The sequence below is a fragment of the Chroicocephalus ridibundus genome, chromosome 1 (genome assembly GCF_963924245.1).
Source record: "Chroicocephalus ridibundus chromosome 1, bChrRid1.1, whole genome shotgun sequence".
NCBI classification, from domain to species: Eukaryota; Metazoa; Chordata; class Aves; order Charadriiformes; family Laridae; genus Chroicocephalus; species Chroicocephalus ridibundus.
In genome coordinates, this window is record NC_086284.1 from 75,959,479 (window position 1) to 75,979,653 (window position 20,175).

Genomic DNA, 20,175 nt, shown 5'->3' on the forward strand with positions numbered 1-20,175 from the left:
CCGTTCGGTCACCGAGGCACCTAATGCCGGGTTCTGTTGCCCAGCATGGGATTGCATCCATGGCACAGGACTTACAGGACATCCTCATCCCTGCAGCAAAGCAGCTGGAGCCCCGGCAGAAAACTGCAAAGCTCAGATGGTGCCACACTCCTAAATCGCCTCCCAGGAATTTTCTTCTGGGCAAGCTGGGGCAGGCTGCAGCAGCCCCAGGAGTTAGGCTGTTCAGAAAGCTGCAAAACTGCAAGTATCCTTCTCTTTAAAAATGTAAACGGAGTTTTTCCTCACTGTGCACTTTTTTTTCCCCCTGTAATTTCAGCTACTGAAAGAATCTACAAGTACGCTATGAGATTATCCCTGCATATTATAAGGGAATAGTCAATTTAATACCTCTGTGATGGTCACATAACACTCAGATGGAGTAATCTGCAGATATTAAAGAGGGTTAGGTCTCTCATAACATTTCAGGGTGGTTGATAAAGACCTACATTACTCTTCAGTTGGCTCGTTCCTGAACGAGGTATGGGATCTCCCGCAGGTGATAGGGGCTCTGTTCTCATCTCTGGGTAAGTCAGCCTCAGAGCCACAAAGTGATTCTAGTCCTTGTGGGTTTCCCTTTAGTTTCCTCTGCCGCATTTCCCCATCTTTTAAAAGCAGGAGTCTGCGTATATTTAGGTTTCATGTGCGCTCATTAGGACTTGCCTAATGTGATCACAATACTCTGTTCTGTTACACTGAGAATGGCAAAGGTTCATGGGAATTAGTCTCTCAAGTATTTTGAGCATTCATTTACCTAAAATTCCAGTGTGGTTTGTTTCAGAAAATTTTCATAAGGTTTGAAATCTAGAAAAATAATTCCACTATCAAAAAATTTTAACTCAGTCTGCCAGACTTATCAATCAAAACCAATTCAGCCAATGTTTTCCACTAAAGCACAGGTCTCACAATTAAAAAAAAAAAATCTTTGTCCAATTCACTATCCTCTGCTCAAAAGTGAATGGATACACTCCAATAATAAAACATTTTGCACCAAACATAACTACTGCTGAGGTTCAATACCAGGTTTCAATACCAGGAAAAAAGAGAAAAGAAAAAAAAAAAGTGCTGCAAGCCACCACTTAAAGATGGCATTCCCAAAGTCCTATTAAAGAAATAAGGATCATGAAAAGATACAGCCTCAAGAGGACAACTCCCATAATCCAAAAAATAATGCCTCATCTAATGCTTTTAATAGAGCAAAATGAAGAGCAAAATAATGAAGGCTTCAGACTCACCATATCTTTTAGCAACACGTTTAAATGTAAAAATAGTGACTAATAAGTTCAGCTGATTTTGGTAAATAAAAATGCAGGAATAATTTAAAAACCTGTCAAGGTTACACTTTTATTAGAAACATCATCACAGTGAAAGCTCTCCGCAGCAAACAGATACAGGGTGCATGGTAAATTAACCTAAATTATTCTCTCAAGCTCTGTATATCAGGAAGACCTTATGAGCTGCAGAGCTACCAAAGCAAAGAAAAAATGTTGTCACAGCTTCACCAAAACACTGTTCACGAAAAGGCCAGGTCTTGCCAACTGGTGAATAGCTCTACAATCATTCCACAGTTGTGGTATGCATACGAAAACCCAGGAGCGCAAGTCCTACAAAAGAAACAGGAAGCATCGCATCCTAACATTTTACCTCCTGTTAGTGATTTTTCTGCACTGATTGCTTCCACAAAAAATGCGTATAATAAAATTGTGAAGAGCTGCTCAATTGATTCAAAATGCCACTGCTTTATACTTCCTTTCTGCATGAGGCAGGTAAAGTAAAATTACAGCTGCCTTTTTGTGATGGCTACATTATCAATGCACTAAGCAAATAATAAGAGATTGACATATTTCCCTTATTCTGCAATGTCAAAATACTATTTTGATCATCTGAAAACAAGAAAAAACAGATCAACATTTTCCTCTTTCCAAGGGGAACACTCCATCAACTCTAAAGCAGTACAAAGGACATATAGAAGGATTTTAAACGTAAAATGATCTAAAACGTTTAAAAATATAAAAATCTTGAATCTGTCTAAAGTAAACAATTACACTTATTTTTATTCCTGATCATCAGAAGAGCTGTTGAAGGTGAATATAATAAAAAACAGATTTTTGTGTTTTACATTTTCAAACATAGAACCATGACCCTGGTGGATCCTGATATATTATCCAAAAAGGAATATATAAGAAGTCTGCAGGGACAATAAGACTACCTAGTTCCTTTGAGACTGAAAATCTTACACTTTTTTAAAATAAAAGACGTAGTATGTACCAGAAAGATACAATCTTAGATCCCAAGATAACTCATAAGAAAGCCGCATCTTTTAGTTTAGCATGCTATGGTCCACAGTAGGAGTGTTAAACTGTTAACTCTTCATTGTTAATATTTACACACACAAAAAAAAAAAAACGAAAACATTTTTCCTATTCCACGCGGCTCTTCAAGATTTAAAAGTGCTTCCCGTACACTCCCATGAATTGAGCATCTTGGGTGAGGACAGTAGAGTGCAATGCATATTGCGAAATTGTCATCCAGATTGAGCGTGGACTTGAATGCTTGAAAATATCTTGAAATATTCCTTTCTGTGGACATTATTCTATGCATAATCTGCCTGTTGCTTTCCTCACCTGAACCAACTTTGAAGCGAGGACAAACCGTTACTTTCAACGGTTGCATTAAAATACCAAGAGTGCTTTAATGGCAGTTAGTGAAGTACCTACCACAGGTACAGAAGCACCTCAGGACCAGGATTTATCAATGTACTTGATGCAGGTGGGTACTTCATGTACCTGTCACTGATTCTAGCAAGAAATGGTTCCTACGGTTACAAATATATTACTAACTAAAATAGGGCTAAGGACTGTTCTCTGACCCCGAGCAGCACGCTTACCTGTGCTGATGCTACATAACACCTTACCCTGGGTCCCCTCCGTGCCCCTACGGTGCCCTTGCAGCCCTGGATACTATTATTATTTTTATGTGGCCTTTTTTCAATTCAAAGTGTCTGAAGCAGCACTGGGGTTGTCTTGCAAGTCATCACAGTAGTTCTTTCCCAGCATTAAACCAAAAAGTTGTACATAGAATCATGGAATGGTTTGGGTTGGAAGGGACCTTAAAGCTCATCGATTTCTAACCCCCCTGCCATGGGCAGGGACATCTCCCACTAGACCAGGTTCCTCACGGCCCCATCCAGCCTGGCCTTGAACACTTCCAGGGAAACATCACACTGCAGGGCATGGCATGAGGGCACGCACCACTGTTAGAGGATGCAGAGGCCATCTGGACATCCCACGCCCTGAGAAAACAACAAAGCTGTTAACCCTTTAACCATGGCCACCTGCCTTGGGGACCATTCCCCCAGGCAGACATCTCAGAGCTCTGACAAGCAAGGGGGTTCACATGGACAAAATACTGACCGCACTGAGCTATACCTTGTGGTCAGCTACAATTAGAGCTGACAATGCCTGTGCTTGGTCAATTGTGTGCAGCACAGAGTACTACAGCAAATATTTGTAGTCACTATGGGTCATGGAGGGGGAAACTCACCAGATATTAAGTGCTAAAGGATTTTTCAGTTTTATCTTGTTTTTTCTCTTGACCTTCACTGTCAGTATAGTTGTGCCGTTCTTTGGTCATTTGCACACAAAATGAGGCGCGATGTGGGCAGAACGTACCCTAAGTCCAGGAACAATGCCTGGACATCGTGGGTCTGCAGCCAGCACAGTCCTATCAGTTGCACATGTTTGACAACCCTCAATTATCGCTCCCCTCCTTCTTTTCTCCTCTAGACTTTCTACCTTTTCCGTGCTGGTTTTGTACCTCTTTTTTCCCCTCCTCCTCTCCCATTTCTTCTTTTAGAGAAGCAGCTGTAAAGCTCCACATGGAAGAAAGAAACAGATTTGCTCACTCATCTGGTTACCACATTTCACGTTGTGGGAAACAGCACCGTGTTTTTCACACATTAAGCACTTTACACATGACTATGATTAATTAGAAAATTCCTTCTGGTGTCGGCTTTACATACTGACTATCATGCTACCATAGCAGTATTTTCCCAGCTGCCGCAGACAGTGAGCTACATCAGAGGTAAAAACGTTCTCCCCCCCTCTCCTGGCATCACCACTCCTGCTTCAACAGTGGGTCTTCTCTTTCAGCCAGAGAAACAATCAGAAACTGGGACAGGCAACACAGGAGAAAAAGGGAGCTGGTGTTAAATAAGTTTTTGTGCTAAGAGAAAGCTCTTCCTTTTTGGCAAAAATGGCAATAATAATGCTTGCCATGAGACCACATGCCCCCCACTGTCCTGGGGATAGCGACCTTCCCAAACACTGAGGTCCACATCTCCACAACTTGATAGCTGAGACACAACTCTGTATTATCACACTTCCCAGGAACTACATTATGTATTGTTAACCCTTAAGTAAAAACTTTGGTTTCAAGTTTCAGGGTGGGGCGGGAACAGTAAGTTTAATTCCTCTTTCACTCATATATTATTATTTCCCCTTACATATTCTTTTGGGAAATTGTGTATATATATATATATATACACACACACACACTTTTTAAACCTTCTCCACTTACTACCCTAATCCTAGTATCTTCTTCTGCATCACACAGAACAAGGTGTAGGTTTATCAGCTGAAAGTTGCACTCAAAATAATCTTTCATTCTTAAGAATAATTTAATTTTCTCTGTCATGGCTGAGTTATTCACTTTCGTTTTTCTTCTGTAATATGCCCCACTTCAAGCTACTGCAGGTAGATAGTGGCTCCTGGGGAAGGAACATACATTTTTTCTGCTGCACAGGGGCTGCAGATCACTCTGAAACCCAACTATTTAAAGACCCTGGTAACACACAGCATTGAAATTAATCTGCCAATGTATCATCAGAATAACAGCATTGCCTGTTCTTAAAGACAGTGCTTATCCATTTCCAATAATCTGTGTAGTCCAAAGCAACAGGAAAAAAGCTTAAAGCACATGGCATACAATGAAAAAATTCTGGGGAGAATAATATGCCAATTAAGTCTCACTCTCTTGTTTAATTGCTAATTGGGGGCAGGCTGAGGGAAGGCTGGTATTTAGTTGATTAAAACAGCTGCTTCAAACAAGCTATTTGAAGTTAACACAGAATCATTGCAATCTGAGGTGGAAGGACCCCTGAAAGCCCCTTGGAGCACATTCTGCAAATCCAAACCGCGACAGCTACCTCCTAATGGAGCTGTGTTTGTCTCTTTCTCTTCCCCTTTCATAGAATGTTTCAATAGAAAGAGTAGCGCTTCAGTATTTGCTCTAATTGAACAGCTACTGATTAGCTTCACAGCAATGGAGTAGCAGCTGATTACGAGAACGAACACATGGTATACTGATTGGGAGACTGCTATACCTAAACACACAAAGCTGTGAGTAACAAAGATTACTTCGATGAATTGAGGGAAATGTGCTAGCCTCTCAGAAGCGTGTAGCGTTTCACTGGTAAAAATATTATGTCAGTGAATAAATTGGACTGTTCAAATTAATAAAAAAATTGTTATGCATACGTGTTTTCTTAAAAATCAAAAACATGCTTTTAAAGTTTCTGGATGAAAGAAAAAAATAACAATTCTATTTTCTAGAATTTATATTCACAAATAATGCTGTTATGTCAGGATCAAAATTGCTCTCGGCAGAATATATTTTCTGACTTATCTCAAGACACCTTGCAAACTGGCATTTTTAAAGATAATTTGAGTATATAATAACTCTAGTTATTCATGGAAATGTCCATGAAGCTATGACTTTTATTATAAAATAAGAAATTAATAAAAGCAAATTAATTCTTTTTAAATAAGAAAGTGGGGGAGTTACAAAGAACTGCTGAACACCAAAGATTTAATAATATACTTCCAGGCACCAAAGAAAAGTAATCATTTTTTATAATGATGCATAATTACAAAGGGTTTTATCTGGGAGGTTGCAAAGGTTCCTTCCTTTACCAACAAAAAGATAATCCCTTTCCCAGAGATGATCTCTTTCACAAAGGATTCTCATTCTTAAGCCCTGTGAAAAATAGGTAGAAACTTGCTCTATATTTAGCATTTTGATACAGAATCATAGAACGGTTTGGGTTGGAAGGGACCTTTAAAGGTCATCTAGTCCAACCACCCTGCAATGAGCAGGGACATCTTCAACTAGATCAGGTTGCTCACAGTCCCCTCCAATGTTTCCAGGGATGGGGCATCTACCACCTCTCTGGGCAACCTGTGACAGTGTTTCACCACCCTCATTGTAAAAACTTCTTCCTTCTATCTAGTCTAAATCTATCCTCTTTTAGTTTAAAACCATTACCCCTTGTTCATCTGCTAAAAAGTTTGTCCATACCTTTCCTGTAGGCTCCCTTTTAGTACTGGAAATGTGCTATAAGGTCTCCCCTGGAGCCTTCTCTTCTCCAGACTGAACAACCCCAACTCTCTCAGCCTGTCCTCATAGCATAGGTGTTCCATCTCTGTGATCTTTTTTGTGGCCCTCCTGGACCCACTCCAACAGGTCCATGTGCTTCCTGTGCTGAGGACCTCAGAGCTGGACACAGTACTCAGTACTCGAGGTGGGGTCTCACGAGAGCAGAGTAGAGGGGCACAATCACCTCCCTCGACCTGCTGGCCATGCTGCTTTTGATGCAACTCAGGATACAGTTGGCTTTCTGGGCTGTGAGCACACATTACCAGCTCATGTTCAGCTTTTCATACAGTAGTACAAAGAGGAGAAGGAGCAATAGGAACATGAGCCAACTCCCCACCTGTTCAGATTTTCATAGAATGGTTTAGGTTAGAAGGGACCGTAAAGATCACCTAATTCCAACTTCCCTGACATGGGGGATTCCACTAGGTTATTATGCATTTTGGTACTCTATTGGGGACAACTTGGGAGTGAATATTATCAGATAGCTTTTTCATCTCTCTTCCAAGTACTAACTTTGACCAGACAAGTAGGAAGGTCACTCACCCATGATACACAGCTTGCAGTGCTTATTATTAAGGTGGTTTTTCAGGTAATGATGCCTTCCCGTAAGACAAAACTCACCATTAATTATTTAAAATTGACAAATTTAAGGCACATCTGTGGCTAGGAGAGGAGACCATCCCTTTCTGTATGTTAACACTGACAATTTTCAGTGACTTACTTTCTCTAAAGGCATTCCTGGCACCCAAGAGAAAATTCTAGCAATTTGAATGGGACCTGATGTAGTGTAAACCGAGGTGATCCAGAAGTGTCCTATCTTTTTTCTCTGTTTGTCTTTTAGAAGTATAGTCAATAGGTTTATATACCAGGTAAGGAAGATTTTTTGCAGCACCTTCCCTGGTACAAGAAGGTAGGAAAAGAAGATTCTTGATGGCTTTCTGAAAAATCTTACTTTGTAGTGTCACAGGGAAATATCTAGGCACTCTAGCAACTGAGTTTCTCTTGCTCTCAGGATCAAATCTCTAAGCATGCAGAAAGCCTCATCTGTTTTATAATGTCATAGTAATGAAAACGCGTATCTCATATAAAGCATATGTATAGAAGGAAAATTCTCCTTAATTCTCTTACAAAACAGGTAGTATCACCTCTAGAACAGCTCAAAAATGCTTTGGTTCTTAATACCGGAAAATGCTTTGGTCCCTAGAGCTGTGAACAGGTAGACTGAGTGCACCTTGTGCTGAATGGGCACTGAGGTCCCTTAAAACCAATGTCTGGACAAGACCTAACTTCCTAAGCAGTGACATCTCTTCTCTGACCTTTCTATCAGATGGGATTCAAGAGACATGGTACAATCCACTGAGGAGAGGACTGTCACTTCTGTCTTTTTAATAGAATCCTAATCCCAAAGGTAATTTTAGCTGGAACAAGGCAAATCACTACAAGTGGTACTCATTTTGCCTAAATTAGTTACCTCTCATTAAGATCTCCACCACTGAGTTAGTCATGTTGGACTCCCCTTATACTCAAAAGAGAGAAGTAAACTTCTGGGGGCTGCAATAGATCTGTTCTGTTGTAGACAGCTACATTAGTCTTTAGAAGGGCTTATCTTTCTCCACAGATAACAAATGGGGCCAAGTTATATCAACCGTATCAAAAGTTGTCCTCCCCATGCTAAACAGACCCCACACACGCAGGTTCAGACATGTCCTACAGAGTATTAAAAAATCTGTTGCATGGTCAGTGGAAGCCTGGATCCTAAGTCTTCTGCAGCCAAAAGTGAAAAAAACATCAATCCCAGGGAAGAAACAGTTATACTCACCTATATTTGTACAAAGCTTGCTAAGAAATTATACTTAGTGAATTATTTCTTACTTGTAAAGAAATTGAGAATGTTTAGGAGTTCTTATTAAATTTCACCACTCAAACAGAAGCCTGAGAACAATGATGAAAACCAAAAAGACTGAATAAAAAGGCATAAAAGCATGAAGACAAAAACTCAACGTACTCAACAGTCATTGACACAGCTTTACCAAGACTTTTAGAGACTACTGAGGTGAGCAACCTGAAAAAGACATATATTTAGTCCTACTGAATTATAGAAATTATACCCCAGGGAAATTTAGGGTTGGAAGAGCCGCAGAGGCAAACTGTGAAGAACTTGGAAAGTTCTTCTACTCTTGGTGAATGTACTTCACTGACCACAGACCAGGAAAAGATTGCTGAAAAAATCCAGTAGAAGAAAGCCAACAGTGAGGGAATGCACCAGTGCAACATGCCTGTCGTAAGGGAAACCCGGGATATTTCTAAAGCTAGGTTGTGAACTCAGCACCTTGAGCAGATGTTATCTGTTGCGATACAGAACAGCCTGGTATTCAAGCCTATGGCTATAAATGATGCAAAATATCCCTATAAATTTTGAAAGATATTTAATGATTCATGTCAACACCTCAACCCTAGCACCAGAAAGACTTCTATTCCTAAAAGTCAGAAAATATCATGACCAAAAATAAAATTTAAATTATTAGTTAAAAAAATAATGTTCAGAGACTAAAAGAGAGTGGGCACTTCCATCTGAGGACAACATTGTAGTAGGCACTATTCAGTTTCTATTTAGTTCTAGTTTAGTTTACATTTCTATTCAATGTAATGACAATAAAAATGTTTTCATGCTCACACTTACCAACAATTTCACTCGGCTCTTTATTGTAAAGTTTTTTGTTCCAGTAAAGAAGTCTGAGAAAAGGAAAGGAGACCAGAACAACAAGGCAAATGCCAACAAACATATGCCCTGTGAAGGCTGCAAAATCCAATCCCTGGAAATAAAAATTAAAACCTAAATTAAAATTCAGTTATTTTCCTATATGACATACAGGGAAAAGTATTCAACTATATATGTATTTTAGCAATCAATAATAAATATAAAGCAATAAAGTAAGTTCCAAGTACAGTATATGTTGTATTTCATCTGTTTCAAGGAGATGAGACACATCACGATTTAATTCAGAGAACTAAAAAATAGCATTACGAGTTTTTCTGAAATATATTTAGTGTTCCTGACGTAGACAGAAAAAAAAAAAGACCAAACATAAATTGAATCATTAAATTTCACTTTCATCACTTAAATCACTGTAAATTCACAGAAATAGTTAATTTTAATGACCAGCTTTTATTTTAAACTGATGACGACATGGATTTTTACAGTAATTCTATCTGAACCAGGATTTAATCCACTCACTAATATTCTTCTACAATAAAAGTAATATATGTCAATATTCTGTTTGGTTTTCTGCCCGCTTAATAAATGGACAGATTTCTTTACATTTTGCACAATGAGACCCTTTAATGAATGGGTTCTCAAAAAGGTTAGGCAGAATACATTAAAAAGCTACTGCTTTAAGCAATAAGAATGAATAGTGTCAACCCGCCCTAAAACTTTGAACTTAGCCATGCTCTGAGTAGGACGTTGGACTAGATGATCTCCAGGACCCCCTTCAAATGAATCATTCCATGATTCCATATTGCACACACTGTGGTGGATCAGGGCTAGTCTTTGGGCTGGGATTTTCTGAAGTAGTCATGACTAGCCTGTCCAAAAGTTGTCCATGAAGCTCCCAGGGGGATCACATCCAAGTACTCTGGTAGCAAGGAACTGTCTTATATTCACAGAGCAGAGGTTGTCTGAACTGGTGATACCAGCAGAGCAGCTCTGTGGCACTTGGAAGAAAGCATGGTCCAAGCCCTGAATAGCTCAGGTTGTCCAAACTGAATTTTCAGAGCATCCACTGATTTCCCAGAGACTCTAGAAAGTCACTGGATCTCCCTGTGCCACACCTCTGTGTCTCTACAAGGATGAGAATGACTTGCCTTTTACCAAATACCTATAGACCCTTCTGTAATGCCAAGAGAAATTAAAAACAGTTATATTGCCTCCTACTAAAAGAATTTATGTGGAAATGTCCCAGTCTCTGGTTCAAAAAAGGAAAAAAAGGTTTCTCTGTTGCACCAGAGGGCATAATAAAAAATGCAAGACACAAGAAACTGATTAAAGTCGTAAAGAGCTTTTGTAGCCAGATAAAGATTAGCGCTCTTTTGCAAAAAATCCACAGTTTGCAGATAGTTAAATAAGTCTCAGACATAAATACACCGACCTAGGATTAGAATTTGATCCTATGAAAGATACAGGTTTCAGCTTCATAAGCTAAAGAAAGTCATCCTTAGTTGCTATTTAGTATTAGATTCCTTACCGCTTCTACTCTCCAGCCACTAAAAGGTGAAACTGTCTACCTGTTCTTTTGCTGTCCTTTCATTATAACACAGCTACTGCCATTTCTTTTATGAAAGTAGAAGGATTATTTTAAGAACCAGACAGAAAAACATGATGCCACAAAGGAAAATAATATACCTTCATTCAGTTTACCTGCATAATAGGTCAGCCAGTCAAATGTCTGACATCTCTGCAAGACAGACTTTACAAGTCAATTTTTATAAATACTCAGGAAGATTGGCCTCTGTGCATCAAGTCAAGATTCAGAGCCACAGGAGACATTTCTATGAATGATGAAATCAACATTCATAACTCTAGAAAATTTACAAATAGAGGGGGAAAAAATTGCCTTACGCAAAGGCTCAATGTTTGTAAGACCTGCCCCCAAAGTATATCAACTCCATATTCCCCATGTATATTTCCTTAATGATAACCATTTAAAATTGACAATAAAACTAATTTATATATGGGTTGCCTCTAAGATTATAGCCAAAGAGAAAAATCAGAAAATTTTGGCCAGAAAAATCAGAATCCTTAAAAGCAAAGTTTGGAAATTACTCAAGTATTGACAAGGTGACATTAAACAGTTCAAGAAGTACGGAAAATAAGTATTCCGTTTTGTATGGTCTCTAAAATGACCCAGCGACAGGTAGGAAGCTGAAAGAAATTGAGCTGTATAAACTCTGAAGCTACACCAGTGCCTAAACCTAACCGGAAAAAAAAATTTATCCTCTGAAAAATTAATTGACTGGGAAACAGCTAGTTGACTAGCAATAAAGTAATTAGAGGTGATCAGAATATACTCAACTCAGAATTAGCAGAACAAGGAAAATTACTTTTGCATTCAACCTCGTCTTAAAAAGAGCAGTGGACATAAAGCTTTTCTTAGGCTGGCAGCAATGTACCCACATCATGAAGGATACCAGCTACCAGGCAGAGTATGCCAGCAGAAATTCTCTGCAGAGATACTCAGGCATAAAGCTAATTGCTAATGTAGGAAATAAAAATAGAAACCCGAAGAATTCTTGGAAACTCACAAGTTCAAATATGTGATGTCTCAATCATACGTTAATGGAACTTGAATTTAAGGAAGTGGTTTATTGCAAGCAAGAGCAAAGATTTACAAAGCCACTTGCTCCTACGTTTTGATTATCACACCAATTTCAGAGCAAAACAACTGTGCTTTGTCACGGAAATGCCACAATGCAGCAGTTTCTCAAATAAAAAAAATACAGCACAAGAAATGTGCTGCTTGAAACCCACAAAACTAATTTCTCTATGAAAAGAAAAATCACATCAACCTAGAAGGCAAACTAAAATGCTGAGCTTAAGAAGGATGTCTCAGGTCTGACTGATAGCTGAAAGGAATTTAAATGAGATGGAGATCGCAATACTCTAAAAGAAAATCAGGATTAACACAGCGTCGTGACACAAGAGCTGACATAGATAAGACTTAAAAGTGGTTTGGAGATACCATCACAAGAGAAAAAAAAAATTATTTACTAGATTTTTTGGTAATCCTATCCAGGAGCTTACCCAAACTTTTCAAAGAGAGTAGCTGAGCTGAGATTCAGGATTTTGTTAAACTTCATAGTATCACCCTACTGATCTTTCTTATCTCTGAGATCCCGGGGGAAAAAGAAAACATGCTGCTTTGCTGCAACTGCAGAACAGCTTGCCAACTCAGCTGAAACAAATCGTTTTCTAACATGGAGCATGCTTATTTCGGGTAAGAGCTCGCATGACAGTATTGCCTGTGATAGTGCAAGGCTGGATTCAATTCTCTTTCCATCCTTTGCTCCTGGCTTTCCTCCCTGTTTCCTCTGTGCAATGATCCACAAGAGCCAGCGTGTAAAAATGAAACCTGGCGGTCGCTAGCCTTAGACAACTTGCACCCTGTAGCCATGAGGAGGCTGAGGACTACCACGTGCTCTCCTTTTCATGGCTGATATCTGAAGGGCTCACAGTGAAAAACAGACCATTGCGCACCCTGATGCTTTGGGCTGGGTGTTTAGCAGCAGCCTCTCTGCAGCACACAGGGTATGCTTTCAGGGAAGGACAAGGCAGATTTCACACCAGACGTTGTCAGGTAGCTAGTAGTCAACTGGCAAACTGGAGAACTATAAGAGACTGAAGATCTTAAAGAGACTAAAGAGTTTACATTGTACCACAGATACAAACGATGCAGCAGAGGATGCCAAGATGGTGGCACCAGTTGCTCCTTCTCCCTTTCCCACAACCTAGAAAGGGCACGCAGCATCTCCACAGAGCCTACATTCATGCCCTTTGTGGCTGTGGATAACATATTTTATACCTCCTGAGTCCTCTGCACTGGCTTCAGCATTGTAAAAACACATTGAAGGGCTCCACATGTCTGCTGCATACAACAAAACGTCATTTTCATAAAGATTTTCTTTTTCCTGCACAATAGACTGAAATAGAATTGACACGCACAATAGGCAAGAAATACTTTTCTTCCAGGAGATTTCAATCCATCAAATAAATACAATACATGCTTCAAATGCCCCTTACTTGAGGCTATGCTGATTGTGTTAAATTTCTCCCATTCCCCAGTCGACAGAAAATCTTAAAATTTTGTTTTAGCGTGACAACAGTCTAAAGGTTCCACTGCCTACAGATTCAGAGCTGAAACCGAGTGGGTATCGTTCCTCAGTTTATAGTTTTATATGCAAAGTCAAATATATAAATTTCATAGTAGGAGGAAGTATCGTACTGTTTTCCTAAAATACTAATTTTCTGTCCTCCTGATTTTTTTTTTTTTTTACTGCTTTTGGAGGTGTGACATTACCTTCTAGTAATTCAGACCTTTCCAAAGGAAATCTGCCATTTTAGATCAAAGAGAAAGCAAAAATTATAGCTAGGTGCAGCAATTCAGGGAGCAGCAAATACTGTGCTTCTAGACAGAATGCCCTTCCTGTAATATTTTAAGATTAATAAAATGAGGAAGAGCAAGAGTAATTCATTATTTCTACACTGGTTTAAACATCCCTTCTGGCTGAGTGACTGAGATCTACATTGTCTCAGGAGGAACTGCTCATGACATCGCTGAGCCAGAAATCACTGAGGGTCTAACACAGGTACGTTAAAATAATCCATATCTGAGACATTGATAAATCTACTATTTTGCCTTTCACTATACCCTTTAATGATTACTACATGCAGAGATGGGGAAAAAAATCTGAAATCAGCCATAAACCCATAAATTTTATTTCATATACCTTACCTAGGATTTTGCTTTTTGCTTGAGAAAAGGAATCAATTAAACATTGACAGAAAGGGCAGGAGTTTTACAAATCGATTAAAAATTTTAACAGCCTTGTAAACAGCAAACTCAACAAAAATAGCCTAGTAAACTATGGGAATCCATTTCACAATCTGCCAGTGCTTGAAATACCTTTATAGATTCATATATAGGACTTTCTCTCTTTCATTTTTCAGAAATATCTACTTCTATTGGTAAATTTTGGGGACCACAATTTTTCATGAAATATAACCACCTAATATTGCATGATGCTAAATTTCAGCATGAAGGCTGCAAGTCTCCAAAAGGCAGAACAGGATAACCTGATGGCTGTCCATTTTCCAGGGAATTCCTTTTAAATGGCAGGAATAACTCGTGAGTGGGATGCTGAAAACCCAAAATCCTCAGCAAACATCAGATTAACAGTACAAGCTTTATCACATACTAACAGAGACAGTAAATAAGAGGATATAATCCAGTGGCTAGCACATGCTAAAAATGCCTTTGCTCTTATCATTACCTCTTTTAAACAGATTAAAGCTAGATACACCAGAACACACTATGTTCACACCACCATTTTGTTCTGGAGACCAATTCACCATCCATTTGCTAAAGATCTTGTAATCACAGCCTAAGCTTCTGATTTCAAAGGTGTGACTGTAGATACTTGCGATGTTCCCAAATACAGAGAACTTAATGTTCAAACCTTCTGAGAGCAATGAGCATTTCAAAGCAGTTCATGCCCTATTGTGCATATAAAAACAGAGTTCCCAAAGTCTGAAGCACTTATCTCTTCAATATAAAAATATAATTTTGCTAACAATGGCCACTCAGTAGCAGTGCTCTGAAGGTAAAAAAAGATTAGAAAAAGTTTTGTATTTTGTATTCACTGAATGAGTTTTCGATTTGCTCTCAATGAAAACTCTTATTTTCCTTTCCTAATATTACAACTTAAATGCTGTTGTGTGAGACTTCTTCCAACTCCAAGCAAGAACAAGCAAGAGTACAACAAATCTTCTTCCCCTATTATGTAAATGTTCCACTAATTCCAGGCATGGTGGTAGGGGAAAATGTCAGTATTATAAATTAACTACTGCTACAAAGAAAAAAATCCTTTTGGCATCCATTTGCATCTCAAGACAAATAAACAGACTTATCCCTACATTTTAATGAGTAAACTGTAACAAAAACCTTATTTATTCAAACACACTTTAAATAAAAAATTCTTAATATGACATGAGTTTTCCCCAGAACCTAGGGAGAAAAAGCTCTCCAGCACTACAGTAAACATTTCTAGTGCTGTAACCCAATAACAGCACTCAAAGTAACAAGGCTGCACTTCATTTTGTATTGATTTAAAATCCAAGGTTTTCTAAGGAAGCGTAAACTTGCACAATACCTTACTAGGGCTGCTTTTAGAGATTGCTGTACTGCAGTAAAAGTTCAGGAAGACTGGTAAAAGTCTCTTCCCAATGGCCCGTAATAAAATAGAAAAAAACATCTACATAGTGCAATATACTATCCAGCCTCCTACAGCAGTTACACTGAAAAAGAAGTGCAAGAGGATGAAAAGGGGAATTTCAATGACAATATCAAGGAGAAAAGAATCCTAGAATGACAAATATATGACCATAATGCTAAAAAGAGGTAAAAAAACAGATAATTTCTGTAGAAAACATCATAACAGACACTATAAAAATTACTGCATGAAGTCCTGTTACCAAAATGCCATTATTGCATTCAAGAACTTTTACCTCAAACACTTCTAAAAAACAAAAGAATAAATTTTACTTGGTCCAAATATAGTAGACATCCCACGCATTTCAGAGGCAGATTTGGGGTTGATCATATAACCCTTCCTCACAGCAGCCTTTGCTAGAAGTAGTTTCAGAAACAAGAAAACAACGTCTACGTTTCTTCTTCTGGAAAAAAGAGAGCCTGCTAGAGCAGGTGGGCAAAATTAGGGATCGAGCTATTAGTTCAACAGTGCAGACTGTAAGAGGCCAGATGGTCCAGCTCCCTCCCTGCCCTCGCTCTTGGCTTTATTCAGTTACTCCTCCCAGTGGTCTCCAAGGCAAATCTCCTTTGCAGGGAAGGAGCCCTAAGCAGTGAGGACATAAGCCAGTCTGTGCCACTCAGCCTGAGAGCCAAGGACGGGTCTCTGACCCTCTTTTATTGATACATGTGTATATATATATGCACACACATATATATATATAAAAAAAAAAAAACAAATGAGAATATAGGAAAGAAAAAGAAAAAGTCCCATGGTCCTGTGTTGAATCTGATCTATTTTATTATGTCCTTATTTCTGCGATGCAACAACAGTTCTGAAAACAATCTGGAGTCAAAACATTTGGAAAGTTTTTGTGCTTGTTTCAAATACAGAATTTGCTATAATGTCACATTTGCAAGGGTATTTGTACACCCGAGTCCTGCAAAAATTATAATATCTCATTCAAGAGAAATGTAAAATTGTTTCCTTTCAGTGTGATTGCTTAATTGCTTCTCGCGTTTATAGCCACTTATAACGTTTCTATAGAGATGATGAGTTTCGGACTATTTAGGAAAGTGACCTGCATGGCAGGTGTTAATTATTCTCTTTTGGAAAAGAAGGTTTAAATAGTTACACAGATTTCACACTTAAAAATGTTCGGCCATGAATGTTACAGAGTCTCCAAAGTCATCACCCAGACAAACAAATTGCAGCACATTTCAAATATTTTGAAGGTAAACATTCAAAGATGAACTTTCAAAGATGTTTTCCAACCTGGACAGTACTTAATTAATTTGAGTGTATTCAGTTAATCAGAAGACATCCTGGTTTGGTACAGCAGTATAAAGATAATTGACTCCAAAAAAAAAATCCAAAATTTTATATTACCATTCCGTCATCCGACTTGCACAGGTGTTTTCACACTAGCCCATACACTACAGCAAATTCCTTTAAATTTATTTATTTTGGGGATTTGTGACACCTGGCCAAAACAGAAAACACATGCCTGGTGTCCCTGCAGGCTTGCCCGCTACATTACTGCCCCTTAAATTGTGCCGCTTGGTGATGCAGGAGCAGAAGGAGAGCAGAGCTGCCTCATCCCAGGAGGGGCTGACCCTCGCATCCTGAGCAGGTGTCCTCCCTGCTGCCCTCAGCACACCAGAGACGGGTGACACACCAAGGGATACTAGGGACCACAGTGCCAGAGGCAGAACAGATGCCCTCCTGTTCAGGGGTGGCAGGGATAGCTGAAAGCATGAGAAATTCACACCAATGCCAGCTCCATCCAGAAAGTGAAGACCACAAATGTGAACACACTCCAGAAGTGGCTCTGCCCATCCACAGGGCAGAGAGGACCGTGGGGGTGGGAGGAGCTGCTGGCAGGTGTCTGGAGTCCTGCAGTCCCACCCAGCACCGGCCACCATAGCCTTCCCTTTGGCACCAGTCACCCAGAAAAATTAAATTATTTGATCCATAAAAAGAAGAGCCAAGTGTTGGAAGTTAAAATCTGTTGTTGCAGCTCAGAGATACCACAGTGTCGGCAGAAGATGGAAGCCAGCTGCGCCCATGCTGCAGGGGATGAGCCCCTGCTCTCCTCCCACCCCCCACACACCCCCTTGGGCTGTGGCCGAAGGACAAAGTCTCTGCCTGCAGCAGCATCGTGTATGGCATGGGTCTACAGGGACAACGCAGCCTCTCACGTTGCGGGTTTTTTTCCTATGGACAATTATTTCTGGTTTGAAATTTCTGAAAAGGAATCAAATTGTCCCAATATATTTCACTTTTGAGAGAAAGCCTGATCTGAAAAAAAAGTTTAGATTTCCACCTTCATTTTCACATTTTTCTTTTTTTTTCCAACTTGCTGCCCTCTCTTTACAGCCCTCCGTTGTTTTGCTTCCTTCTTCACTCTGCCATTGACAAGGACATCCTCCCCACTACTACCAAAAAAAACCCCAAACCCCCAAACCGGTATTCTCAGTCTGCATCAAAAAGTCTGTTCTTCATAATTTTGTCCCCAAGAGATCCCTCTGTTCTGTCTGATCATCCTCCTAAGAAAGAAATAGCGTGGCAGAAAAAGTGGATTATGTCCTGTTTATATGTCTGTCTGGGGGAAGCGAAGGTTCAACACTGCATTAGGTCAACATCAGTACTTAATTTTAGTAGCCAAACAGCTTGCAGCACATACCTCCTTTCTCAGCTCCTGCTTTGAAACAATAATCACATTTGGAGGATCCCCGACAGCTGTGGCAGCCCCCCCAATGTTTGTGAAGATTACTTCTGCAATCAGGACATGCCTAGGATCAAGATTAAGTACTTCACAGAGCCTGTGGTATAAAGAGAATGAAAATTAACTTCGTGCCCTATGGCTAAATTACCTTAAATCTTAAAATTTACAAAATTTACAAAATGCAGTCACTTTACTGAAAAATTGCAAGATTTTAGACATAATATTTATGTGTATATGTGTGTGTGATAAAGTTTAAATTGTGCTACATTTTATGTGCTACAGTAATTATAACAATATAAATGCAAAAAAGACAGATTTTTATTTTTTTTTTACACCTATAATGCAATAGTTAATGGTAACAGAAGTGATGCTTTTTAAAAAGCATTTCATTAAAATGAATCGAGTGTTACAAAAGTTGGCCTACGCAGAAAAGAGCATTTCAAATTTTCAGCACCTTACAACTTTTTAAACCACGGTTCCCAGGCTACAGTGACCTATGGAAAACTATTCTGGGAAACCGCAGGGTCTGCACTCAGCATCAGTTGTTAATTTTCGCGTGGGGAGCGGTGGTAGAGGATTGTGCAGGCAACCTATTAGCCATGAATCGTCTATTAGAGGCCTCAGCTTTCAGCCTACATTTACCTGGTTTATTCTGTCACTATTTTTCCCCTTCTCTAAAGCTTGACCGTATTTCTATTTGTAATGTAACAAGAGCAGAAAATACACATGATTAAACAAGTCTCAAAATGTTTTTAGCAGTTCAAAAATATGTAATGCTTCTTTAGTAAGATGTTTCTTTAATAAGAAAAACTAAAATGCTTCTTTAATAAGAAGCATCTTAAAGTGCTCTGGCAAATACTGGGATTGACTCAGTAACCTCATGATCCATTTCAACTCAGAGCCCACTTACACACAGTAATCTTCACGCAGATTACTTCAACTTGCACAAATTACATTTCCGCACAGATCCGCACAATCCGCTCATTTCTGAAGCACACGTTTGACTTTCAACTTGTGCCATGGTATTAAGGGCTGAAAGTTAGGGTCACACCTAAGCTCTTTGCAATAAGGAACGACTGCTTTTCTGTTCATGGCTTATAAAAACATTGCTATGGTGTGTAAAGACAGAGTCTATACTTAAATTATTGCCCCCTCTACCTAACACAGGATGAGGGGGCTGAGTGGGCAGCAAGAACGCTTTCTCAGGGTTGCTTTGCTGTAGTGCCGTCACACGTTTCCCCGAAGGAAGAGTTGAGCTTTACTGTTCAGTCTAAGTCTCTAGTATTAAAACCTATATTTCAAAGGTAAAAGAGTGTATTGCACAAAAGCTTAACTTGATATACTTAGGCTGTCACCAAGACTGTCAATATAAAACTCAGGAAAAAAGAGTCAGATGACACATATGTCAGTACATAAAAAATCCAGAACAAAATAACTGCAAAAATACACTATTTCCCCAACAGCATAAAATTATGCAGTTTAGGGGTACTTTGTAGTAGAACTGGCCCAATTGCACCAGTTGTGGTACAAGACTGCAATTGTACTTGTAATTTTAACTTCATCACTCCTTGATTTCCAAATGTTTCAAAATATAACCTTAACTTTTCTTTAGTGATTCTTTCTTGTTGACGGGCCTAGTGACAGCTTGAAGAAAGAACCTCTGACGTACGCCAAGAAAGGCCAAGCCCAAAGTATAAAACCATCAGAATGTGTTACCTACATGGCAGGATCCAACTTCTTCAGTTTACTTACCCTAGGTATATAGTTTCCCATGTGAACAACAGTTAGCCTTTTCCAGTTCCCAATAACAAACTATCTTGAAAAAAAACTATAGCTAAAAAGGGGTAGTTATTAATTTTTTCTTATCAGCTTACTACAAAATGCAGAGAGAAACACGTATCATGTTTTACGTCTTATTAATGGAAATATAAATCCTTATATTCGTAGTCAGCAGG

The 20,175-nt window shown here is 39.1% G+C and overlaps 1 protein-coding gene across 1 annotated transcript in view; it reads right to left on the reverse strand.

Moving 5' to 3' along the window:
- OCA2 (OCA2 melanosomal transmembrane protein) overlaps positions 1 to 20,175 on the reverse strand; it is a 174,277-nt gene that overhangs the window by 92,503 nt on the left and 61,599 nt on the right. The window contains exons 14-15 of the mRNA XM_063349476.1: positions 18,179 to 18,317; positions 9,152 to 9,284 (exon numbers count right to left, since the gene is read on the reverse strand). Coding sequence (XP_063205546.1) covers positions 9,152 to 9,284; positions 18,179 to 18,317 — 272 coding nt within the window. The remainder of the gene's footprint in view (positions 1 to 9,151; positions 9,285 to 18,178; positions 18,318 to 20,175) is intronic.